The 27,376-nt window shown below is 45.2% G+C and overlaps 1 protein-coding gene across 1 annotated transcript in view; it reads right to left on the bottom strand.

The window, feature by feature from the left end:
* ACOXL (acyl-CoA oxidase like) overlaps positions 1 to 27,376 on the bottom strand; it is a 348,558-nt gene that overhangs the window by 272,377 nt on the left and 48,805 nt on the right. The window contains exons 4-9 of the mRNA XM_078056280.1: positions 18,537 to 18,623; positions 18,111 to 18,209; positions 14,257 to 14,371; positions 13,588 to 13,674; positions 11,762 to 11,834; positions 8,036 to 8,168 (exon numbers count right to left, since the gene is read on the bottom strand). Of these exons, the coding sequence (XP_077912406.1) occupies positions 8,036 to 8,168; positions 11,762 to 11,834; positions 13,588 to 13,674; positions 14,257 to 14,371; positions 18,111 to 18,209; positions 18,537 to 18,623 (594 nt within the window). The remainder of the gene's footprint in view (positions 1 to 8,035; positions 8,169 to 11,761; positions 11,835 to 13,587; positions 13,675 to 14,256; positions 14,372 to 18,110; positions 18,210 to 18,536; positions 18,624 to 27,376) is intronic.

The following is a 27,376-nucleotide window of genomic DNA, read 5'->3' as shown; positions in this document are numbered from 1 at the left end:
CCGTCTACACTGACAACAGCATCTCATAGCTGCACGGCCACACCTCAGGGTTTGAGGAGACTGGGGTTTCCTACAAGGCTTGCTCAGCCTCTGATGACTTAGTTCAAGGGAGCTCTGTTCCTTGAAACGTTATCATCGTCACAAACCTCTCCCATTCCTGGGCCACATCAAAGGGGGAGGGATGCCCAAGACTTTCCTCTCCTCCAGCACAGAAAAACTCCATATGCCGCCATGTTCTCTTGGGTTGTTCTCCATCTACAGGTGTGACCTGGAGACTTTGCTCACGGTGGGAGGGCTGGAGGTCAACTTCTAAGGTCTTTGTGCCTGAGAGACTCAGAGCCTCATTTAGAAATGTCTCCAAAAAACGTATACACTGGACTCTTATCTCTAAGGTCTCTTCCAACCACAAAATCTCCAGACTCTCTTTATGAAGTGTTATTCTCAATACCACCACCACCACCTTCCCCTTCCTGCCAGCGTAATCCCTGGAGGCTGCCTCACAGTCGAGCCCCTCACAGCACTATAGGATCTCAGTTACCTGGATACACCATGAGCTCCTGGAGGGCACACACCTGTTCCAGGTTATCTCTGCTCACGGTCCACAGCGACTCATCCCACATGTGTTCACAGAATTGAAGTAAATTCAAAGTGGCAATTCTTTAAAATAACCATTTCAAAAACTAGTACTACTTATCTACAGTTGTACTGGATCTTTAGCTCTTTGCTCTTTGAGGAAAAAGGCAGCAGATGTACCTTTTAAAAAATAAATGTTTAAACTTCAGTTGTTAAAAATGTAAACTGCCATGGAAACACCACAAAAAAAATTTAACCATTTTCACACCCACCCAAAATGCTGCAAACTTATTTCTTAAGACATTTGTGAGCCAAATTATATCCTGAAGAGTCATCCAAATAACTCTGCATCCTATGTACAGTCTTGGTCTTGGGCCAGACAATTAATTACTCAGCTGATGCACCCCCCCCCACTCTCCTTATACTAACCATTTTGTAACAATCAACACTCATAGCTGACAAGATGCTAAACTGATGAGAACAACAAAATTCCAGGCTTTTCTTACGTACAACCCCAAATAAATTTAAAGGAAAAAGAATCTGCAAGTCATTATTGGTATTTGCTACCCTCTGGTGGTCAACCTTGGGAAGTTTCTAAACCAGAAAACGAAACAGTACACATTTCACAGATGGCCCCTCTGAGGATCATCCAGACAAACCCCTTATCCCACGGTATTTCCCCAGCATCTGAGCAAGTCCCCTGCTCCTTACACCTGTGTATGCATGTGTGAGGATGCTAAAGTGAGAATAATGTTAACCTGAGTAGAACAAGATGAGCAACGTGAACCTGCTTCCTCAAAGCATACACGATGCATCTAAAAAGACAAGCATACAACTGACACAGGATGAGCCCCATTTTCAACTCTCCAACTCCCTGTGATAACAGGTGACTGTCCACATTACAAAATGTCAAAAGAATAAACATCAATCAACTTTGTCTTGTCGATTTCAATGATACACACACTTGCGAGTACCATACATTTTCAAGACATTGCTCTAGGGACCCCATATCCTACCTCACTCTGCCCTCCCATTACACCACACTATTTGACGGGGCAGAGGTCTCACTGTGCCCATTGTCAGAGTACTTCCATTTCTATCTAATCCCATTCATTTCAGTCCCCACACCAAGCCCTCAGGCATACAAGGTCCTATAGAGATGCTTCTTATTCAGTCCTTAATGCTGGCTGAGGGCTAGGCTCTGGAGGATGGAATATGCCTCTGACCTCTCCTTATACACTCTTGCCTAGGGAGATTTTCTAAAATATGGTGTCCATCAGAAAGGTGACTGCTTTTCTTTAGAACATTACATAGCTCCCCATTAACTAGTAAATCGTGCATGAAGGATCACCCTTGTGTTCAGAGTCTTTGTAGTGGGATGGGTGGAAAGGTGGATGGGTGGATGAATGGATGGATGAATGGATAGGTGAGTGGATTGGTAGATAAATGGATGGATGAATGAGAGGAGGGGATGGGTATATAGATAGACAGATGGATGAATGGACAGGTGGGTATATGAGTGTGTAGATTGCTGGAAGATGGCTGAGTGGAAGGAAGGAAGGAAGGAAAAGAAAGGGAAGGAAAGGGAAGGGAAGGGAAGGGAAGGCAGAGTAAAAAGACTTCATGACATTTAGTGTTCTACTAGGCCCTACACTGAGACTAAATAAAAAGGCATGATCTCTGCCTACTACATGTTCTATTAATAATGATAAAAATGATATCACACTAAGTGACAAGAAGGAGAGATAAACATAAAATGATTCCAAAAGAAAACGAAAGTAGGTGCCTCCTAGCAAGAATTAAACTGACAAAAACCTGATAGTTTTATAGTGGTAGCTACAGGAACTGAGGTTTTAAATTAAGGGGACCGCTTCAAGGTTATCAGGGTGCGCAGACTGTCACACTCTGACGCCAGCTGCCCAGTTCCAGGCCCAGCCGGTGACTCAAGGACTCAGGCCTGGCATTGCAGAGTCAGATGCAGGAGCCAGACACCAGGGTGAGGAACACACATCTGGGACATCTCTGGGGATGTATCAAAGCCTGGGTGAAGGGGAAGCCCCAGGGCAAGACCAGAGAGCAGGAACACGCAGCCAGCTCTGCTGTGTTCACCCAACACAGTGCAGGCCCAAGTTATGTTACACCATCCTGCCCCCTGTGGTTTGAAGAGCCGTCTTTGACTCAAGAAGACTCAGATACCCCTTACCTCCTCTTCTTTGTTATTCTGATTCTCCATGAAGCCTTACAGTCAGAAGGTCTTGAAAAGGTTATTCAAGGCCACATATCCCCAAAGCCCCATCAATAGGGGAGAGAGACTCTCTTGAAAAAGTGGACTCTACCACCTTCCTCAGGCCCTTTCTTCATGTCCAACAAGGCTCACTGTCAGAAAAGGTCATGTTCCCATCACAAGTTCCGAGTGTCCCATGTGAAACCAATTTCTTCCCTTTGCTCTCCCTTCAGCCCCAGGAAATGGGAAAAGTTATCCACTATCATACATACCACAACCTTTTATGACTCAAAGATGGTCATTCACTCTCTTCACTCTTCTCTCAGGACCATGTGTCCTTTATTGAACCCCAGGAAGAAAGTCAGATGGCACGGACCTCTCTTCTCCCCATCCCATATCCACAGCCAACCGTGACCACAGACAGCTTTCAGCCACATCCAGGCTCAGCCTCATAAGTCCCTACTGTTAGCTCAAGCACCACTACCACAGAGGGCTGAGCATGTGTTACCAACGGAGTGTGGTATCCTCATAGCCTCCGATGTCGTTTTCATGATCAATAGTACTGAACCTGATTATATAAGCTCCCACATCCCTTATAATAATATAATACCAGCTTCCACGTATGGACGACGTAGTGTATGTGGGCACTGTAGAAGCCCCTTCCAGGTACTGACCCACCCAGGCCTTACAACAGTTCTAGGAGGGAGTGCTATCATTATATTTAGAGGTGTGGAGAGGCTCAGTAACTTGCCGAGGTCAAACAGAAGCAGGCTGCAAATCCAAGAAGCCGATTCCAGAGTCCCTGCTGTTAATGGCCTTGCTGTGGTCTACAGTAAGCACAACATTCCAGCTGTTTCCATGCATGTCAATCCCACACATCTCACCCAAACAACTTTATGTGGGGCATCTTCCCTTTGCCTGCCTCAGCACTGGCACTAGGATAAGGTGATGAGGAGGAGCATGGCTCCCACCAGATGCAGTCCTGGTTAAGGGCTGTGGTGAGAGTCTTCCTAACCCAATGATTCACAGGCCAGCTCGTGACCTTCTATGACCCAAAGTTGTAACTCAGCTAATTCAGCAGCTCATGAACATGCCCAAGCACCTCCAACTTCTTAGTCTCCATGTACTGCATTGGCCTGCCCCTGTCCCACTGAATCCAACCATATCTTTCAGTAATATCTACGTGTCAATCTTATCTACACAACATGCTATGACCATCCTTCCAAATATGGGGCCATCTCCCTTAACAAGGACCAGCAGAATCAACCTGGGTATATTCAGTGCCCACCTTGGACAAATTCTTTAACCTCCTCATGCCTTAGTTTCCCCACATACCAATGGAACCCCCTCAGAGCTGTTATGAGGGGAAATAAGTTAACGCCTGTAAAGCACATATTACGTGTAGAGTCAGAAGGAAGAGTTAGCAACATCTTTCTTTCCTGCCACCCTGGACTGAGCTGAGGGGTAGGGGTGTGGGGCACAGGATAAAAATGCATTGAACACTTACCTCTCCTAAGAACTATGTCAGGTGTTCAATTTGTGAATTCTGATTCATTCTTTTTTTTTTTTAAGATTTTATGTATTTATTTGAGAGAGAGAGAGAGAGAGAACAAGCAGGGGGAAGGACAGAGAGAGAAGCAGACCCCCCACTGAGCAGGGAGCCCAAATTTGGGGCTCGATCCCAGGACCCTGAGATCATGACCTGAGCTGAAGGCAGACACTTAACTGACTGAGCCACGCAGGCACCCCTGATTCATTCTTCATTCATTCCACCAACTCCTATTTACTGTGTTCCTACTTCGTGCCATGCCATGTGGGAAGCTGAAGACCCAGCAGGGAATGCGGCCAGCAGGGTCCTGGCTGCGTGGAGCTTTTAGGTTGGCAAGGACACAGAAACAGCCAATCACACCCTTAGCTGGTCAAAACCATAATAAATGCTGCAAGGGGGAGTACAGGGCCTTGAAAACATGACAGAGGGACCACACGTTGGCTGTGACCTTTCTGAAGAAGGGACACTCGCCTGAGTGCTGACTTGTACATGAACACTAATCATGTGAAAAGTGGGGGTGGGCACGCTAGGCAGCACAGGCATGTGAGAGGGAGGCCGGGTGAGAAGTCATGCAAGGGGCTGGAGATGGGCAGAGAACTTGGGCCATGATCTTGGAGGCACTGGGTGCCCAGGACGGGGACAAGGTGGCTGGGATGGGGCCAGGAATCTATGACTGTATCCATCCGCTCTGTGCAGGGGTTCTCCAAATGTGGTGCCCAACCAGTAATGTCCGCATCACCGGGGAAATTGCTGGAAATGCAGACTCACCAGCCCTGGCCCCACCCTCACCCAGAACTGCTCAGAACTCTGGGGAAGGGCCCCTGCTACTGTGTAGCACCTACTTTAAAAGACTAGGGAGACTCTTTAGAGAGTGAGGAACAAGCTTGTCTTATGCTGAAATACTTACTTCCATGCAAAAATCAACCCAAAACGATGGGCTAGACCTCCTTCACATTTCACACTCCCTCTACTTCCGCCTCCGAACTCACAGTGACTTTCCCCAGCTTCCTTCCTCCCTCTGAAAAGGCTTCCCAGCCTCCCCACTTCGGCTGCAGAGCTCTCCCGAGCCCCCACCTCCCACCCAGGCCAAATGTCTTGGTTTCCTTTTCCTTTTGTTCCTGCTAATCATTTAATCTGGCACAACACTTTGGACACAAATTGGAGGAAGGCTATTAAGGCAAGACTTTAAGAGAAAATCTGAAAGTACTGAGAAACTATGGAAATGAGAGATAACCATGAAAAATAAGACATCTGGGCAAAGTTTAAAAGGCCCAGGCACGCTCAGCCTTGAGCAAATGTCACCATGGGGAGCCGCGGTGACAGTTTTCTAATACATAAGGAATGCACGTAGGAGAAAAGGATCCATTTTTCCACCCATCAGCGAGAACAGAACAAGCAGGCCCGTCTTAGGTTTCAGCCGAGAAAACATCTGTCATGTGTTTGAGCCATAGGAGAGGAGGAGATGCCAAGAGGGCTGGTGAGATCATCCCCGCCTGAGACGTTCGCAATGAGATCACAATGGCCAGGGTCGCTGACCATCAGGGCCGACCTCATCGGCGGTGCCCGCACCACGCAGCGCCCGGGGCTCGCAGGCTCCACGAGGGGATCTCCCTGTCACTGGGCAAATTTGCCTCCTGGGCAGGGCAGGTGCTGACTCACAGCCACTCTGTTTTGCTTCAGAGGCACGGGAATCCAAAGGAAACTGCACACTTCTGCAAAACCTTTCGGACTGCCTTGTTACCTGGAGGCCAGGGTGGCCTGTGTTTCAATAAAAGCCCACTTATTCCTGTCTTATAGCTAACACCTATCTTCCTGGTAACAGCAGCAGTGACCCCAGGCATCACATCAGTAACAGCTCTGAGCTACCGAACATTTGCTCTGGGCCAGTGCCGCACACACCTCTACTCACCCCTGCCTCACCATTATCGCAAGGTCCATTGTACAGATGAAGAAGCTGAGGCTTAACGAGGCCTCCTGATTCGCCCACGACCCCACTGCTGGTCAAGTCCTGGCTGAGATTTGAGCCCTCAGTTCTCTGTTCTATGATCAAGATAAGGCCTCACGTTGCCAATGTTTGGTAGAATGGAGAACGAGGACCTCTTAAAAATCAGCCATGGTCTCTCTCCCCCACCCTCCCGGCTCCAGATCTGGTGATGCTGAAAAACAAAGTCTCTTCCAGAAGGCCCTGCTGCTTCCCTGCCTCTGCTACCCTGTGCCTGCCCCTCAGGACTCCACCAGAAGCCTGGAAGAGCCATGGGCCTCCTGGCAGCGTGGGCGTCCTCCACGCACCACCGCCCCCTCAGAGACATCAAGCACAGGCTTTCCGCACCACCTGCAGAGGCCACAGCAGCCAGCAGGGGCTTTCGTGTTCGCCGAGCCCCCCAAGGCCACTGCCAGCAGAGGGGCTGTTGTGCAGACTGCCATCAAGGTACCAGATAATCCTGGATCAGATTTTTGTCCCAGCTTCTCTACAGTGTAATTCTCAGCTCACTGACTTCTCTCCTTTTGCCTCTTTCTGGAGTCCCCAAATGGCTGAAATGGTTTCTATTACGGACTTGAAGAAGAAGTCTTCCTTAGCACTCCAATCCTGTGCAAGAGCCTTGGCCTCACCTCTGTGCCTTCGTCATAAGGCTTCCCTGGGGCCTCATTCATTTGTCGGACGATTCAGCCAAGGGGACCAACCGGCTGAGCTGTTCCTGATTCGGGACTTCGAACTCAACACCCTTTAAGAAGCGCAGGAAGCAGCGCCCATGGGCATGAGGTCACTGGCTTCGTACTGAGCGTGGGTATTTACAGCAGCACAACTGTACCAACTGGCAGGAAACGCAAAACACAGGGCGGCTCCTGTCAGGCAGGCTTCCTGGGAAGCAGGACCAACCCGGTGGAAAGGAGTCAAGAATCTTCCTGCTCATCAGACAACTGTGTGCTGATGTGAGGCCTGGAGTCAGGTGAATGAAATTTATTCCTTCTTGATGGAAAAGTTGGATTCGAGCCACAATGCATATTCATGGGTTTCTTAATTTTTCTTCCAGCTTCACCAAGCTCAGTGGAGCTTAAAGCAGGTTTTTCCCTCATGCAAAGAGAAGGAAAGGGCCCAGAGAACAGACAATGCTGAGCCTTGAGGAGGAAGAGGAGGAGGAGAAGGAAGAGAAGGAAGAGAAGGAAGAGAAGGCCCTTCCAGAACTTTCCTCTCCTGCCTGCTCTTTCCAAATCAGTATTTGGGAAGGTGTGAGAGGAGGGGAGGTAGAGATGCCTTCTAGGGATCTGGCTTCATGGACTCCAACTTGTGATGCTGAATGCCATACTCCAAACAGCCATGTGACCATCAAAGCTCCCCAATGAACTCAGCTGAGACACGCTGGCCTTCCCTGCTTTTCTAGCAGAGGCATTTGATCTGAATGACCCCGTCCCCCCAAGTTCATCCTTTGTGGCTCTTTTACCACAATGCCTATGTTCCACCCACCATAATCAGCAGCACATCTGAGCTGTAGATGGATAGGATCCCATGATAAGAAGGGTGCAGAAATGTTCTCTGCGTGTGGCCAACTGGCACTTATTAGTATCTAACCATTAACCCTAGCCACATTATACCAACTGTGGCTCAGGATGCTCAGTTCCTGAAATTGTTACCCACCCCTGGAACATGCAGAGAATAAACCGTGATGTAAATTAAAATCAGAGTCAACTACCTTCATGGCACCCATAGCTTGGAAAGTCACAGCTAATCTCGAAGGGGTCAGCGCTGCCAGCATCACATTGAATCTTGCACTCTTGTTCTTAATAGGGGAATGGTACTGCCCATCTGGAGCCACAGAACCAAACCTATGGTAGAGAAGAGGCAGGTGGAAAAGAGGAGTAGGGTTAACAAAAAAGAAGAACATGGCACCACTAGAAATGATGCCATATGCACACACAGGGTTTCCAGATCCAGGAACTACCCTTATGAGACATCAGAGTCGGGGATGGGGGAAGAGTCTCCCCAGGAGATCCTGACCAAGGCTTGACTCACGGAAAGTAAAAGCAGGTTTTGTGCCACCACCAACCTGTGACTCAGCAGGGGCCCCTGGCAAAAAGAAGCATGAGGACCACCATCATTAAACCAACACTGGAGCCTGAATGTGAAGACCACACATCAATCCACTCTTTTGTTGTTGATATATAATTCACATGCCATAAAATCCCCCCTTTTAAAATGTGCAATTCAGTGGTTTTTAGGACATTCACAAACTTGTACAACCATTACCACTGTCCAATTCCAAAACATTTCATCACCCCAAAAAGAAACCTCATACTATTAGCAGTCACTCCCCATACTCATCATACTCCAGGCCCTGGCACCCATTAATCTACTTTCTATCTCTATGGATTTGTCTATTCTGGATGTTTCCTATCAGTGGAAAAATATAATATGTGGCTTTTGTGTGTGCCTTCTTTTACTCAGCTCACTGTTCTCAAGGTTCATGCATGTTGTGGCATGTCCGTACTTCATTCCTGTTTATGGCCCAATGATAAGTCATTGTACTGATACACATATTTTGTTTATCCATTCATCAGTTGATAGATATTTAGGTTGTTTCCCCTTTTATGGCTATTATGAATAATTATGTTATGAACAATTGTGTATACATTTTAGTGCAGACATGTTTTCAATTCTCTTGTGAACAATGTTTTCACACATACCTAGGAGCAGAATTGGCTCATATGAAAAATTTAAACTTTTGAAGAAGTGCCAAACTCTTTTCCAAATCAGCAACACCATTTTCATCCCCAACAATGTATGAGGGTTTAAATTTCTCCACATCCTCGCCAACCGTTATTATGATCTGTCTCTTTTATTATAGCCATCTGAGCAGGTGCAAAGTGATATCTCATTGTGGTTTTGATTGGCATTTCCCTAATGACAAATGATGTTGAGCATCTTTTCATGTGCTCACTGGCCATTTGCGTATCTTCTTCAAAGAAATGTCTATTCAGATTTTTGCCCATTTTTCAACTGGGTCATTTGTCTTTTAATTGTTGAGCTGTAATAGTTCCTTTTATATTCTGGATGCTATATATATATATAGCATATATATATGTATATATATATATGATTTGCAAATGATATAGATGATATATATGTATCATACATATTACAATATATGTGATTTCCAAATATTTTCTTCCTTTCTGTGCATTGTCTTTTCACTTTTTCATAGTGTCCTTTGAGGTGCAAAAGTTTTTTAATTTTGATGAAGTCCAATTTATCTCTTTTTTTCTTTGGTTGCTTATGTTTTTGGTGCTTAATCAAGGCCACAAAGATTCACACCTATGCTTTCTTCTAAGAGCTTTACAGTTTGGCCCTTACATTTTATCTGTGATCCATTTTGAGTTCATTTTTGTATATGGGATAAGAGTCCAATTTTATGCTTTTGCATGTGGATGTCCAGTTGTCCCAGTACCATTTGTTGAAAAGACTACTCTTTCCCCCATTAAATATTCTTATTATCCTTGTTGAAAATTAATTTACCATAAATGTAAGAATTTATTCCTAGACTCTTCATTCTATTTCATTGCCTACCTATTTATCCTTATGCCAATACCACAGTGGGTTTTTTCCTTTTTTTTCTTTTTTACTTCCCACCGGCTTTCAGGGGGATCCACTATACTGCCACACCGTCTCAATTACTGTAAATTTGTAGTAAATCTTCAGATCAGAAGTGTGAGTCTCCTACTTTGTTCTTCTTTAGCAAGATTGTTTTGGCTATTCTGACTCTCTTGTGTTGCCATATAAATTTTAAGATCAGTTTCTCAATTTCTGCAAAAAAAAAAAGCGGGGGGGAGCAACTGGGATTTTGACAGGGATTGCAATGAATCTGAACATCTATTTACTGATCCACTTTTTATCAACACCCCCAAAATGGGGCTCCTCCTTCAAAATGCCTGTGTTTCCACTGCTGTTCTCTGGCATATTGGGGGCAGTTTAAGTGCCAATAGAATGGCTCAAAATAAAACCCTGCTTATCAAAAAAAAATCCATATATTCTCCTATCTTCTACAGACCATGTAGCTCACTATCACTTTTTTTTCTGGCTGGATCTAACTTTCTAATCTCTAATGCATTGGATGAAGAATGAGCCAATGGATCCGGCTTCTGGCAGACTGGCCAGGCCACTGAGATCTCATGAAGGTGGGACACATGGGGAGCTCTACATCTATAGCTTTCCTTCCCTCTTCCCCATCTCCCAGAGTGTAGTGCTGCAGCTAAGTGACTGGAAAATGTGCAGGCACCTCTGGGGAAGGCTGATGGTGCTCAGACCTGCTGTCATGGGCACTGGTGGCTCCTGAGGGGACCTAAAGGCTTCCCCACACACCAGGATAACTGCAAAGATGCTTTCGACATTTCCATTTTATTTCCTACTAATTCCCTGGGGAGCAGGGGGTTGGTTAACAGAATTTGCTTCCCACATATTTTTCTTAAACTTTTGGCATCTATGACATTTATCTGCTGGCAAGAGTGTGCAGGCAAAGAAAAGGAATGAAGTGTTAAAGGAAAATCTATAGTAAAGCTGATTATGCAGAGCTTGATTGCTAGCTTTTTCACAGATTTCAATATGCATATAGGTCAGGATTTTTATTGGATACATGAAATGCTGTTGAGAAAAGTCACAGTAATTGGTGTTTCTTGGCCTCTGCAAAGTGTAATGTGAACCCCCAGAGCTCCACCCCTAAAATGCCCCTGAAGAAGCAGCCTTCTCCTCATCGTTTAACCCACCCTGACGTCAGTGGGATGCTGGGAAATGACACTGAGCACCTCTGACATTATCCATCCATCCAAGCAGCACTGGTTACAAGAGCCTCCTAAGCCGAAAGGTGGTACCTTTCCTCCTGCCACCCACAAAGGAGGCAAGAACACTACCTGGTGTGTAATAGCAACAACAACAAAAAAATTTAAGGAAACAATCTAAATTGCCCAACAATAAGGATAGATTACATAAATTATAGATCATTTATTTGTCTATTATGGCCATATTTGAAAATGAAAATGTATATATGTATTTCCTGTTGCATAAAAACATCTGACATATGTTAAACAGAAATTACGAGTTGTAAAAAATAGAATTTACAAGTGGCTCTCATTCAGTAAAAATCAAACACACCTCACTCTGTTGATATACCAGCCTGGAAAAAAGTCTAGAGAGTTATACATTCAAGTGTGCATAACAATCATTATGTCTGGGTAATAGCATTTTGGATAATTTTAATTTTTTTCTGTTTTCTTATCTACGTTTTTCCAATGGATGGTCAATAAACTTGTAGGAGGGGCTGGCAGACAGCTTGGACGTGCAGCCCATGAGACCCAGGCGCCAGGCCTAGCTTGGGAGAATAATGAGATCATACACACAGCCTATCTGAGTTAAAGTGAAAAGTACTCACTTATCCAGCAGGTTCTCCCTTGGTATCCGAACCTTGTGAAATATTAAAATCCCATTATCCACACCGTGCAGACCTAGAGAGAGCAGAAAACAGCTGCAGGGGACAAATCCGTGCTAGCATCAGAACTACTTTCCTGCTACTTCTCCACTAAAATCCCAAACCCCTCCCTTTACTCCCAGGATGGCTGATGCTTCTCTAGATGGGGTGGGGGCGGGGACGCTCTCTGTTGGTCTTCTCGAAGAGCTGAGCCTTCTGTGCTCCTGGGCTTAGGTGGAGGATCTGGGTGCTGCAACTTGGAAAGGAGGAGCTCTAGGCATCAGAAGGAATGCCAGGGCAAACGCAGAGGAGGCAAGAAAGCCACTTACTCCCCCAGTAATACAGAAGTCAAATTTCTCCTCCCTCCCAGGGCTGCCTTCCAAGAACAAGAGGTAGTTAAGTCAAATGCCTGAAAAGACAAGGACAGCTGTGAGTGACTGGGGTCAGTGACCCGACTCCCCAGAAGGTTCCTGAAAACCGCCGGACCTGTTTCCTAATGACACCTGTCAGAGTCTGGGGTCTACTTTTTGTTTATCTCACACTTGGGAAGATTTGAGCTGAGGGAAAAAAAAAAATCTCTAGTAAACGTCTTTATTTGGAACATCACCCCTTAACAAGGATACAGTTGCATTTAGGAGTTTACAAGAAATCAAAGCAGACTTTCTGAAGTTGCCAGTGTTTTAAATGTCTGGCACCACTTCACAAGAGCTGGGCCCTCTGCCCTCATCAACACTTGACTCGATGGGTGCTTTCAAGGGACAAGGCCAGCGAGGGCCTCAGATACAGTTAGAGCACTCACAACCCCACCTGCAGCCCATTCCCGCAGCTGTGGCAGTGGTCGGTAAATACTGAGGGCCGAGGTGAGACGATCCCCTCCACCAAAGAATCATCTTCTGCCCCCTTTTCTCTTGTTTCTTTTTCCTTCTTCTCCCACCTGTTTCTTTGGCTTGGTTTGGCCTTGGCTGGGGACAACCAGTGGGGCCCACAGGTATGGCCTGCTCTCACCAATTGTTATAGGTCGAATTGCACCCCCCAAAAATGCACACGTTTGAGTTCTAAACCCAAGTACTTATGGATGTGACCTATTTGTAGACAGGGTCTTTACAGAGATAATCAAATTAAAAGAGGTCATTAGGGTTGCCCTAATCCAAAGGACTGGTGTCCTTATAAAAAGGGGAAATTTAGACACAGACATGCACACAAGGAGGGAGACCGCCATGCAAGGATGAAGACACCATCTACAAGCTAAGGAGAGAGGCTTGGCACAGATTCTCGCTCACAACCCTCAGAAGGAACCAACCCTGCCATCACCTTGATCTTGGACGTATAGCCTCCAGAACCATGAGCCAATACATTTCTGTTGTTTAAGCCGCTCAGCCTGGGTTACAACAGCAAACTCGTCCCCCGAGTCAGTCCTCGGGATTCATCAAGGGCCTCCTAGGCACCAACACCAGGCTGTGGCTCAGGGGCAGGAAAAAGAGAGCCTCAACCTGCCATCTGAGAGCCCACAAGTCCAAGAAGAGGAGAGGAGGCGAAATTACTCAGGGCAAAGCTGCCCCACAACTGGAAAATACGAGAGGCTGGGAGAAAATAAGACCAATGCATATTCATAAATGGCAATCTTCAACATTCCCCAACAGTTGTGACATAAAAGACTTTCATCAGGCTTCAAAATCAAAGAATCTCTGCCTTCACTGTCTTGGTGAGTTAGGTTAGACCCTCCTTGGATGGGGCAGGGAGCGGGCAGGAAGTGCAAATGAGGGTAGAAGTGGTGTCACCTGGGGACTCACCTTCCTTGTACATCATATCAATAGCTGTCACTCCTGGGTACAGCCTTCCGTTTTCATCACGGATGGGAACAATGAAACAGTGGGGCCCTGAGGAAGGCAGAGAGACAGTAGCTAAACTCTCTTTTCTAAAGCTATGATTAAAGCTTTATTCATTTCCTGGAACAGTCTACAAATTGTGTTGATCCTGAAATTCAGTCAGTTCTAGGACTGTGCACTGCATATAATAGTGTATACTGTAGTCCTCCCGTGTCCACAGGGGATACATTCCAAGACCGCGGTGAATGCCTGAAACCATAGAAAGTACCGAACCCTATATATGCCACGTGTTTTCCTTCCTACATGATGAGAGGAGGAGCAGGAATGATGTAGGTGCTGCGACAGAGTGTGACACTAGTACCAACCCTCTGACCATCATCTGCTTCCAGACTGCAGCGGACAGCAGGTAACTGAAACCATGGAAAGCAAAACTGCATGTAAGGGGGGAGGGGACGACTGTAATGCCAAAATGTCATAATAAATTCAGTCACCGTGTATACTGAAGAAATAAAGTTGGCACTGAGTTTATACAAGATAAAACCAGTGCTGTGAAGTGCACTTTCAAGGTAAAGTGCTTGCTGGAAAGTAGTAAGAGTAAAGAGAATTATTCTAGCTCTCTGCGCCAGCACAAACCTTGCGATCTTCCGTTTATGATGAGTTGAGCGAAGACCGCGGCATAATTCCCATACATCGCATTTCCAATGTACATCTTCTCAGCATTTTCACATGGCGTGTTGATCACAAACTCCTACACAGAAAAAGAGCGACAGAGTTTTCCTTTCCTATGGCTCCTCTCGACTCCTTGGCTCAGTACAATGATTACTGTGAAACAGATCCACATCCTCTAGCAGGACGCAATCAGGTGATTTCACGGTAGAAGAGAAGACAAAACCCCCAAGCCCCTGGGGATAATATACTCAGCTCTCACTCCCAAACACCCCACCAGCAAGGTTCACACAAAAAAGGATGACACATCTAAGGATCTGGGGCCCCTAGGTGGATGAGTCCACGTCTGTGTGTTTTATCTTGTCTGCTGGGCATTGCGCCTTCTGGACAAATCATTTGGTTCCTCATGCCCTCCACTCTTGCCCAGGCCTTGAAAATCTCTGCCTCATTGATATGGCTCTGTTGTTTAAATGGCAACTAACTGAAGGCCCAAACTGTATGCTGGAAATGCAAGCAAGATTAGTAGACACCCATGACCTATTCCCACCATTGCTTAGAATCTCAGCCCACAGAATCTTGATTTTTATAAAAGGTAAAAAAACCTCATTTGAGCCTTTGGATGATTGGTTCAGATCCTGCCACTCCATTTTCTTGATCGATGAATAGAATAATTAAAAGTTCCCCCCAAATGCATAAGCCCTTAAATTGAAGCATTTGTAAATAATTCTCTATCTTATAGGGGAAAGAATCTTAGAATATGCCACCCAGTTTGTCTCCATCATATGACCAAGGATTCCAGCTCCAAACAGTCTGAAATTAACATTGGTCAAGAAGAAGATGCAGGGTTTTTGTTTTCAGGCTCTGCTTAACCTGGGTCTTCTTTCTCCTCCTCTTGGGAAGCCAGTGCAGAATCACAATGGAACTGCTTCCTTCTTCACTTCTGATTCAGCTCGCCACCCGGCTTACCCTGAAACCTCTTGTCAAGGAGGTACTGACAGTAACTGCCAGCTCTGAATACAGGGTCCCTGGGGCAGGTCAGGGAATCCAGGGGAAATGGCAAAAGAGCAGAACTGCACATCTAATTGGAGCTGACAATATCGAAGAGGTCGCTGAACTAAACCAGCAAGCGATTGATCATGTAAAGATTATCTCAGAGTTCAGATTTTTAAAGTCTATAGACTACACTTTCCCACTGGCCAAGAAATACATTCTTGAAGCCTAAGAAAACATTCTCTGACATGTGTTTGCACAAGGAAACTTTTAACATGTGCAAGCGCTTTTCAGAAACATAAATGGACAAGCTGAATCTTTTTAAGAGAAGTCTCTGGAGACTGCCCTTGTCTTATCAGGCCAGCCAGGATTGCTCAAAGAAAGGAATTATTTGAGGCTGGGTGCAGTTAACAACCACAACAAAAACACCACACAAAAAAAAACCCCGTGTGGTGAAGGGACGTTTACCCCTCGAGGCTAGGAAGGGAAGTAGCAGAGTAACATTGACCTGGCAGCAAAGATCTGGTGGGATGGGGAAGAGACAGGAGACCGTCCATCCCTGTAAACATCTGATACACTCTGGGAAAGAAGGTTTGTCACTTCTGGGAAAAACCTTGATTTGGGAAAGTCTGCACAAGCCAAAATGCTGGCATTAAAGTGTGATCTAAATAATGCACACCATGTGTTTCGGTTCCTACCATAATTAGTTGTTGAAGGCCAACAAAATGGTCAGTACTGTAAGCACTAAAAAAAAAAAAAAAAAAAAAAAAGGCTTTGCCCAAAGAGCTCGTAGCCTCATTTATTTTTGCTATTTAGCATAAACTGTAAAACTAAAATTCTCTCTTACCTCTTAATTATCCCTACCACTACCCAAGCCACTGTCCAAAAATAAAAATAAAACAGCCAACCCACAGAAATGAATAACCAAAACATGTAAGAGATTGAAACAGTCCTTGAGGGAGAGAGGGCTCATTTGATATGCTCTCCCATTTTAAAAGGGAAATGAAGGGGGAAACACCTAAAGCAATGAAGGAGAAATCCATTCCCCGTTATGTCAGTCCTCAATGGCCTGAGTTTATGATGGGCTTATTCTCTCTCTCACTCCCACCGGAGAAAGAGCCTTCACCGGAGTCTCCTCATCATTATGATTTCAGCTTTGTAACTCCCCTGCAGAAGGCAACAGCTGCCGAAGCACGCCAGGTAGCTAAATCATTTATGCTGTTTGGGGAAAATGGGACCCACCCAGGGAAATGATTTTTGTGGGAAAAAATAATAACTGTAAGAAGAAACAAATAAATAAGAATTCTGGGTGGGGTTTCTTTTTTCCCCTTTAATGAGAGCAAGGTGACCTCACTTGGTTTAGGGAAAGAAAAAACTGACCAACCAAACACTCAAGAGATGCTTGGTTGGCACGTCACCATTGGCAGGAAAGCTAAGCTCTTAGGGACAGTCCCACTTGAAGCAGACTCGCTCATTAAATGCAGATTCAGAGTCAGTTTCCTAACCTCTGTGAGCCTCAGTTTCTCCACCTATTAAATAGGGACAATAGTATCTTCCTAGAAAACTATAGGATATTTAACACAATGTTACACGTAGAGTGCTTAGCCCGATGTCTAACACATACGTGCTAAATTACCAGAAGTGGCTTACCGTCATGTTATGGGATGGTTATTACGAGGGAATACGGTAAAGTATACAGAAGGGGTTCGATACAGAGCCTGGCACATAGTGAGCATTCAGTTCAGTCCTTATTCTTGCTACATATGACCTTGGACATCACTGACTATTGTAGAGAACTAGCATCTGGGCAGAAGGACAGGATGAACATATTCCAATACAACCCTCGCTTGAATCTGTCATTCTAAACCCTGATCACCTCTAACTAGCACTTGTGGGGCAGGAAAACCTGCTAACCAAAGTTCAGATTCTAAAGGACAAACTCAGCAAAAATGAAGAATAGACTGAGTAGCCACACCTACACTCCTGCCCCATGCTTGCACACATATATTTACCCAAACCCATGTCTAGAAAGAACTTCAAAATGTATGTATTCCTTTGTCATTCTTAGGAAAACCCAATATCAAACAAGGAACTATGAAGGAGAGTGAAAGAAGTAAATAGTTTCTTTATTCGGAGGGAGTAGGAGCTAAAGAAATAGAGACTTCTTTAGATTTATAGAGCAGGGTTTTCGCCCTGCGGGCTGTGACGCATTTGTGGAGAGGGATCAATTTAGAGTGTCTTGACGAACTGTTTTTTATTAATGAGAATGGAAAGGAAACTAATGAAGTTCACCACATATACTAACGATAGTAAAAGCAAGATTGTTTTGTGAAATTCTGTTTGGGTTGCCATGTGAATTTTCGTGTCGGTCACAGTTAAAAACACTGCTTCCTGCCAGTAACGAGGGCTTGGTTCCTGGTAAGGAAACACCAGCACACATGGTGCCCTCCTGCCCCACAGTGCAAAGGGAATACAAACAAAAGCATCTCTTCCAGTCATTTACCCATTGCGGGTGGGAAGGATGACAAAACGGCGCTGGTACTGTTCTCACAGAGTTGTCACAAGGCGTCCAATTAAAAGAGCAGGTAAAGTGCGCAAAGCAGTGCCCGCACATGGTAGGAGCTGAGAAAGTGTTGTCTGACATTAGACACATGAAGGTTGAGCATATGTCCCCCTCCACTAAAGCACTTGGGCAATTGTTCTAAATCTGAGTGCCTCAGGCCAGAGAGCACACGCGGAAGATGTGAGGTTGGCCTCAGGAAGAAGGAGAGTCTGGTCCTCAACAGGTTTCCTGCCACCCTGCACTGTGAAACGATGGGCAGAATCCTCACCTGTGCAGAGAGGTCAAAGGTGGCTTCGGTCTGGATCCCTCTCACGTTGCTCCCATGGCCCCTCTCGGTCATTGCAAACATCCCAGTGTATTTCTGCTCCTGGAGTTTACCAAATGTTAGAAGGGAATTAGCTCGTCAGATGCTTGCTCTAACTGCAGACCTCTGATCATCAAGGATGTGGGTGAGAGAGGGAGCAGTGAGGTGGAGATAATTATAAGAGTTCAGCCTGGTAACGGCTAATGTGATAAGAACATGACAATTCTTTTAAAAAATAGTCTTGAAATTCTCATTCTGAACAAGATTCTCACTGACACTAATTCTCTGGTTTATTTTCTTTCTCTGCAAACATGCACACACGTACACATCTAGTTAGTACGAATTAAGGCTCTCCATAGAAGAAGACATCTCTTGAGGTACCTGCCATACCTGGAGTGGCTGAAGCCACTTAGTGACATGTTCTGGGCTTCCAAGGTTCCTGACAGCACCACCAAATAGCCAATAAATTATTCCACACTGAAAGCAAGGACAATATAGACCATTGTCAGCGAGAGTCAACAATTTAATGACAACTAAACCCCTGGCCAAACTCCATTCAAGGAGAATTTGTTCAGGTCATCAAGCTTTACATAAGCCCCACAAGTGGCACAGCATCCATGCCCTTCCCCTTTATTGCCTGGGATGCTCTAGTTCCTTTCTGCAGGCATAGCTCATGGCTGTCTCTCTTGGACAGGCCACCCCAACACCACAAAGCATCAGTCCTTCATCCAGTTCAGCCCACCAAATTACTTTTTTTTTTTCATTTTATTTCATCATGATAAGAGCACTCTTTAATCCCCATCCCCTGTTTCCCTATCCCCTCACCCACCTCTCAGTAACCATCAGTTTGTTCTCTATAGTTAAGAGTCTGTTTCTTAGTTTGTCTCTCTCTTTTTTTTCCTTTGCTCATTTGTTTTGTTTCTTAAATTCCACATATGAGTGAAATCATATGGTATTTGTCTTTCTCTGACTGACTTATTTTGCTTAGCATTGTACTCTTTAGCTCCATCTATGTTGTTGCAAATGGCAAGATTTCATTCTTTTTTATGGCTGAGTGATATTCCATTGCATATATACACCACATTGTCTTTATCCATTCATCAGTCGATGGACTCTTGGGCTGCTTCCATAGTTTGGCTATTGTAGATAATGCTGCTATAAACATAGAGGTGTAAGTATCCCTTCGAATTAGTGTTTTTGTATTTTGGGGGTAAATACCCAGTAGTGCAATTACTAGATTGTAGGGTAGTTTCTATTTTTAACTTTTTGAGAAAACTATACCGTTTCTCACAGTGACTGCACCAGTTCACATTCCCACCAGCCGTGCATGAGGGTTCCTTTTTCTCCACATCCTCGCTGACACCTGTTTTCTTGTGTTTTTTATTTTAGCCATTCTGACAGGTGTGAAGTGATATCTCATTGTAGTTTTGATTTGCATTTCCCTGATGATGAGTGATATTGAGCACCTTTTCATGTGCCTGCTGGCTATCTGAGTGTCTTCTTTGGAGAAATGTCTGTTCATGTCTTCTGCCCATTTTTGAATTGAATTATTTGTTTTTGGGGTATTGAGTTTTATTAGTTCTTTATATATTTTGAATATTAATCCTTTATTGAATATGTCATTTACAAATATATTTTCCCATTCAGTAGGTTGACTTTAGTTTTGTTGATTGTTTCTTTACCGTGCAGAAACATTTTGTTTTGATGTAGTCCCAATAATTTATTTTTTCTTTTATGTGCCTTGCCTCAGGAGACATATCTAGAAAAATGTTGCCACAGCCAAGGTCAGAAAGATTACTGCCTGTGCTGTCTTCTAGTATTTTTATGGTTTCATGTCTCACATTTATGTTCTTCAATCCATTTTGAGTTTATTTTTGTGTATGGTGAAAGTGGTCCAGTTTCATTCTTCTACATGTGGCTGTCTAGTTTTCCCAACACCATTTGTTGAAGAGACTGTCTTTTTCCCATTGTATATTCATTCCTCCTTTGTCAAAGATTAATTGACCATATAATTGTGGGTTTATTTCTGGGTTTTCTGTTCTATTCCATTGATCTACATCTCTGTTTTTATGCCAGTAACACATACAGTTTTAATTACTACAACTTTGTAATATAACTTGAAATCTGGAATTGTGATACCTCCAGTTTTGTTTTTCTCTCAAAAGACACTTCTGAACGTTCAGTCTGCCTCATGTGCTCAGGGGCTAGCTTAGTGCCTCGTATGTAGAAGATGTGTAACAAAGTATTTGTGCACTGATCCCAGGCACTGGCCCAGTCTGCAGAGGTGAGCCCTACCATGAGAAACAGTCAGCAAACAGGAAAGCGGATGAAAAATGCAATGCTGCATAATGAGCAGGCACTCAGCCGGGGATGAGACAGCCTGGGCTCAAAGCCCCCCCCAGCTACCCGCTGGCTGAGGAACCTTCGACAAATGGCAATCCTCAGTTTCCACATCTGACAAATGCAGTGAGTGATGAGTGCTCCCACTTATTGAACAGTCACCCTTCTAAGCATTGAGCTTCATACGCACAATCACAAGGTTGTGATTCTCACAACCACACTGGGAAAAACACCTCATCACCCCCACTTGACAGACAAGGACACCGAGGTTCAGAGAGAGGAGTGACCTGTCCAAGGCTGTACCCTGAGATGGTGAGCAGGGCTGGGGTCCAAACCCAAGCTGCCTAATGCCTAATAGCACTTCATAAGGTTGCTGCGAGAATTCAGTGACCGTCAACTGCCAAGTACTTTGGTCTTTTATAAACCCTGGAAAAGTGTTGCTGGCAAGGAGGAAGTGGAGGAGGAGAAAGATGAGGAGGAAGATGAGAAGGAAGGGTAGCTGGAGTGGGGCCATTTGCGGGGAGTAGGGGACTGATGACAAAGACAGAAGAGCTCAAGTGTATAGACACTGGCTGTGTCTGCAGGTTAGCATGCCTTCCTCTGCCCAGCCACCCAACCCCGGCTTTCCTCTGGGGAGCCCTCCTCTCCCACAGTCAGTCCAACTGGTTTGTGGCTGATGTTGACCTCCACCCCCAACTCTAGGATGAGCCTAGGACCAGGACTGGCCGATCTGCATAATATCTATAATATCCTGGCCACAGGGGATGGCTTCAGCATAGACCTATGCTCTGGGTGGGTCCAACCATAGCATCCTCTGGGACACACGGGTGAGCTAGTAGGCAAAAGAAGCTCTCTCTTTTTCATTGCAATGGAATCTGGAAGCATGGAGGCCTAGTGCTGCTGGCTGCTCTTGCCATCATGAGAGCTGGTGTATGAAACCAACACATGAAGTCACGGTAGGGAGAAGGAGACAAAGCAGAGACATGAGAGAGACCAGGTCCCACATATCCACACCTGCTGCACTCTGGACTCTTCAGTTACAACAGCCAATAGGTATACCCTTTTCCCCTGGGGTCATTACAGTTGAATGAGCTTTAGTGGACACAGTAACCCCAAGGAAGACCCTGCAGGAAGGGAAATGGCAGGAATGGAATCTTCAGATGCTCCCGCCCAAGAACTGTCACCAGCCTCTGGCAAGAACCAGTCCCCACACTCCACGTGTGTGATTGGCCTGACACTAACTGTCTGAAAGGGCACTTCACCGACTTTAACAGCTCTGACATCATAACAGACGGATTTCATTAATCACATCTGACATATGAAGTGCTTTCATTTGGAGAATCATAAAGCATCCTCGGAATCATCACGACACGGAAAATCACATTACTAATTCCAACCCAGGAAGATGCAATCAATCTAAATAGTAATTTTTTTCCCCATAAATCATCTTGGAAATCAAGTTAAAAAAAGCATTTTTCTAAAACTAAAACAGGTTGAATTCTCCACCCCTAAATCTCTCTAGTTGGTGGCTAATGCATTCTTTACAAACATATTCCTTCTCTAGATTTTAAATCCTTCCTCCTCTTTAGAAAGGGGAGTTGGGGAGAATATTTTATCCACATTTTGAAAACTTCCATTCATTAAATGTCATTAGTAGGAGCAGTGGGCTAGTGAATGAAACTTGTAGGTTTGCAGAAACTGCAGTAGTTAACAGAGGTGGTATCTGAGTGACCCCAATCCACACAGTCACTTAAAATGTGAGGATTTTCCCCTAAGTGCTGGTCAGTGTGTTGCCAAAGCCACATTCTCTGAAAAGCAGATAATCTGACCCAATGGGGCCAATGCAGGGGAAGCACCTGAGGGTTCCAAGCAAATGACTCTCTCACCTGACACAAGCTTTCAGCAGGTGCCTCCTGTGAGGAGCACAGACCCCAGCCCAGCCAGCAGAAAGGAGGTGCCCACCAAGCAACCACTGAGGTAAGCCAGTGAGCAGTGGCCAGACTACGTTGGTGAGAAGCAAGGGTATTCAAAGTAGATTCTGGAGACAGAGCTGATGGGTTGGATTTGGGAGAAGGCAAGAGAGGACTCTAGGTGACACCTGAGTGTTTAGCCTGAGACTCCAGATGGATGAAAGCCCATTAACTGCTTCGTGGGGGCCGGGTGAGGGGTTGCTTGCAAGAGGAGGCAGGGAGGAGGGGATGGATTCACTAAGACAGGGATGCAGAAACTGAATGAAGTAGGGCACTAACCTATCACAAGGGAGCAGGGCCAAGTGTCCTCTCACTGCCTTCACTGCCCAGTGAGCACCCTGGCCTCCAGTCCACCTCAGCAGACAGGACCCAGAGAAGTCTATTTGTTCTGAGAAAGACCAAAGAAAACAGTGGCAAGGAAATAAAACAAAGGGGAGGACACCTAACAAAATCTCTAAATCTATACACACCTTGCACTGTTTGTTTGGGAAAGCTCCCTCTCTCCTTTCTCATTCGTCTGGAGGAGGAGAAGGACAGCTACATCAGGTACATGAGGTCAGGAGCACAACACGCCCAATGATAGCCGGCAGTAGCCTCTGGAGGCCATGGTCAGAGCTACCTGGGGGCTGGGAATTGCAGTCAGGACAGGCTGAGGGGGTTCAAGGATGGGGCCTCTTCACTGCCAAATGATGACTAACATGTCCCTCTATGGCAGAGAAAGCGAGTGGGCTGGAGCTGGAACACAGGTTGATTTCACCTCAATCCACTAACTGAGCCACTACCTAGAAGACTGCCAGGAAGGGCTCTGGGCCACATCTCGGGGGGGTACCATCCCGGCCACTTATCAAGCTCCTGCTACATGCCAGCCATAGCATGCAGCTCCTCATAGGCATCATCAGTTTAAATCTGAACACAGCCCACGAATGGGCATTAGCAGAAGAGAAAACAAAGGTCGCCCATCATGAGCTTAGATTAAAAGCAATGTTCGTGAACTTTGACTGTGAAGTCCTAGAGACAGGAAGTAAACCCACGTCATTCTGACTGTCTCCCTGCCACGGTGGACCAGGCAGGTCTGTCATGCATGCCAGGAAGTCTGCCAGTGTAATGGCTGTGATAGGCCAGGCCCTTCCTACACCATAGTCCAACAGTGGGTGCCCTAAAGAGCCTTCGAGTACATTCAGACTCTTTTCATTCCAAGAGCAAATGGAACACACTGAGGCACTGCAAGTGGTTTTTGACACAATGGTGACCCCAGAAAGGATAGTGCTGTGGACGGCATTGTGTTTCCCCCAAAATGCATATGCTGAAGCCTTAACCCTCAATGTGATGGTATTAGGATATGGGGTCTTTGGGAACTAATTAAATTTAAATGAGGCCATGAGTGGAACCTTCATGATGGGATTAGTGCCCTTATAAGAGATACCAGAGAGTGCTCTCTCTGTCTGTCTCTCTCTGCCCAAACCCAATGTGAGGACACAGCAAGAAGGCAGCCAGGAAGAGAGTCCTCACCAGGAATTGAATCACCTGGACCTTGATCTTGCCAGCCTCCAGAACTGTGAGAAAATTAATTTCTGTTATTTAAGCCACATGAACTATAGTATTTTATCATGGCAGCCCAAACAAACTAAGACAGATAGTAGGGTGGTTCAGATAAAGAAAAAAGGAAATAGTCATGGGGAAGAAGAAAAGGAAGAATGTCATATTTCTTTGGGCCCTAGAGTCCTTCCAGACTGCATCAGCGTATCTGGTAGAAGACCTTGGGCTGGCTCCCAAGCTAAAGCAGGGATTCAAAGCCCTCAGTAAAGGAAGTCTTTTCTTGGCACCTCTCACTTTCCCACCCCACCCCCCACCCCAACCTCATTGTGAGTCATTCTCAGAGCCAGCCCCTGGCCCTGCCACCACTTGGCTGTGTTAGTCCAACTATGTTTGTCTAAAACGCTCAGGGACACCCAGAGCCTTTGGATAACACAGATGTGGAGGGAGAGAGAAAAGGGGCCCAGGCCTGTGGGGCACAGATGACTTAGATGAACTGCTGCGGACACTCCCTCATCAGGCTGACAGCCAGCTCATGTGCAGGTGTAAAAGGAAAGCAGGTAGAGGCTACCAGCTGCTTGTGGGCTGGCAGCGAGGTCTGGGGATACCCTGACCAACCCAGGGCTAACAGGAACTGTTCTGAGCACACCACATCTCCCTCCATTGCCCAAAGGAAAGACAGACACGGCCCTCTGGGTGGACTCGGGAGCATCATCTACACATTCCTCTAACTGTCTGGGATATCCAAGCACAAGAAAAACAAGTCCTCTGCAATAAATGATGTGTGGGAAAGCAAACAGGGTTCATGATAACTTTTGTTAAACTTCTAAAGTTTGTTTTTATTGAAGCACAATGCATTTAACATAAAGTTTGCGTTTAAGCCATTATTAAGTATACAATTCAATGGTATGAATTAGATTCACACTGTTGTGCGACCATTACCACTATCTATCTCCAAAACTTTTTCATCACCCCAAACAGGAACTCTGTGCCCTGCCACCACTCCCCATTCTTTTGCTCCTCCAGCCTCTTGTAACCCATAATCTACTTTCTGGCTCTACGAATTTGCCTACTCAAGAAATTTCATGTAAGTGGAATCATACAATATTTGTCCTGTTGTGTCTGGCTTATTTCACTTAGAGTCATGTTTTCAAAGTTCATCCATGTTGTAACATGTACCAGAAGTTCATTCCATCATATGTATGTACATTTTGTTTATCCATTCTTCTGTTGACAGACATTTGGTTTGTTTCCACCCTTTAGCTATTGTGAATAATGCTGCAATGAACATTGGCATACAAGTATCTGTTTGAGTCCCTGTTTTCAATTTTTGGGGGTATATACCTAGGAATGGATTTCCTGAGACATATGGTAATTCTACATTTAACCTTCCTAGTAAGGCCCGTTTCGATTCTATGTATTCATTTAATTCTCCTGTATTGACACTATATAACAAGAATGTAGGGGATGACAGTCTTCAAGAAATTTGCCCTCTAGTGGTGCTAAGAGACATACAGCAATTAGACACATGGCTAAATTCAGAAGATCAAAGTAGGTACATACTGTGGCAGACAACTGAAAGGTACAAAGACAGATGACAAGTAAATAGGATTTAAATTGCAGTCTTGAGGGAGGCTTCCCTGAGGGGAGGACACTTGGTCTGGGACTTGAAGAATGACCAGGTGTCAGGCAGGTGAAGGAGGGGAAAAAATCCATTCTAGGGTGATGGCAAGAGTGGCCCAAAAGTGGATGAGAAGAATGAAAGAAGGCCAATATGTCAGGTCTCCTAGGGAGGAGGACAAAGTGAGACAGAAGGTATCTGGAGAAGTGAGTAGGGCTAAACCACACAAGAATCCGTGGGCCATATCAAAAATAGGAGGGCTTCTCTAAAGCATAAGGAGAAGTTTTAAGCAGAGGAGTGACATGATCAGAGAAGCATTTTTAAAGACCTCTTTCTTTTTTTAAAAGATTTATTTATTTGAGAGAGAAAGAGCAGGGGGTGGGGTGGGGAAGAGGGACAGGGAGAGGGAGAGAGAGAATCTCCAGCAGACTCCCTGCTGAGCCCAGAACCTGATGCAGGCTTGATCCCATGACCCTGAGCTCACGACCTGAACCAAAATCAAGAGTCAGACACTTGACTGAACCACCAGGCGCCCCAAGACCTATCTTTAAATCTATTCATATTTTCTTCTAGGATACTCAGGAGCAAAACTTTTTTAAAAGCTTTTTATTTTGGAAAAATTCAACCAAAATACAAGAGTATAATGAACTCAGCTATGACCAGCTCATGGTCCATTTTGCTTTATCCCCCAATCCACTTTCCCACTCTACACCCCAGGTAATCTTAAAGTTTATCCTAGACATCCTGTCATTTCATCCCTAAATATGTCCTATACATCTGTAAATGATATAGAGTCTTTCTAAAAATGTAACCCTAAAACCATTACTCCACCTAAAAATATAATTCTTTAATATGACCAAATATCCAATGTTTACATTTCCCCCACTGACACATAGTTTTTCTTTAAGGTTTGTTTGAACCAGAATCTAAATAATGTCCACACATTGCAAGTGGTCGAAATGTTTCTTAAGTCTGCTTTAAACTGCAGGCTGCTCCTCCCTTATTCATTCAAACATTCCCTGTGTAATTCTAGGCATTAGGGTCAGTGCAAGACCCTAAAGATGTCGAGGAGAGGGCTCCCCACCTAGAATGCTGGAACACCCATTGGGGATTTCTGCATGGTCACATCCCACCACAGGCTTGCTGAAAAGAAGAAGGTAGAGAGCAATGGAAAAAAACACAAACTGAGGATCATGAGTCTAGATCAGGATCAGGGAACTCTAGTATTTCTGAGAGGGGAATCTATTTGTTGCATCTCTGCTGAATTTCTTCTGTCTGGAAGCCACAGCCAACCCATCTAGGAGGAAAGAGACCTTGCCTGGCTGAAATCACAGGGAAGCCAGTCTCCCCCAAAGGATCTAATGGTGGGTGCCTTCACCACCGATGAACTCACAATTTTCTTCGGTTTTAATTCCTACTCATTTTTAAATGTCTACAAGGCAAAAACAAAAATAACTGCCATTTTGGACTCACCAACGATTGACCTGGCTTTCCTGTCTGATCATTCTCTCTTCATGTTCTAGTTATTTCTCCCCTTTGGGGACATCAGGACTGAATGTTTGGATGCAGGGACTATTTTGAGGCACCGTGGTGTCCAGGGAGAGAAAGGAGAGCATATGCAGGCCTACACAAATGGCCCTCCACTGGGGACTTAGGGTACCATGAGGAGCCATGGCCATCACACCTGCTGGACTATTCTGTTCACCATTCCTGATGCACTGGGACACACAAAGCAAGTCCACAGTGCAATGCCATTTTATACCCAT

The sequence above is a fragment of the Halichoerus grypus genome, chromosome 10 (genome assembly GCF_964656455.1).
Source record: "Halichoerus grypus chromosome 10, mHalGry1.hap1.1, whole genome shotgun sequence".
In the NCBI taxonomy this organism is placed as follows: domain Eukaryota; kingdom Metazoa; phylum Chordata; class Mammalia; order Carnivora; family Phocidae; genus Halichoerus; species Halichoerus grypus.
This window is presented reverse-complemented; position numbering and strand designations above follow the sequence as displayed.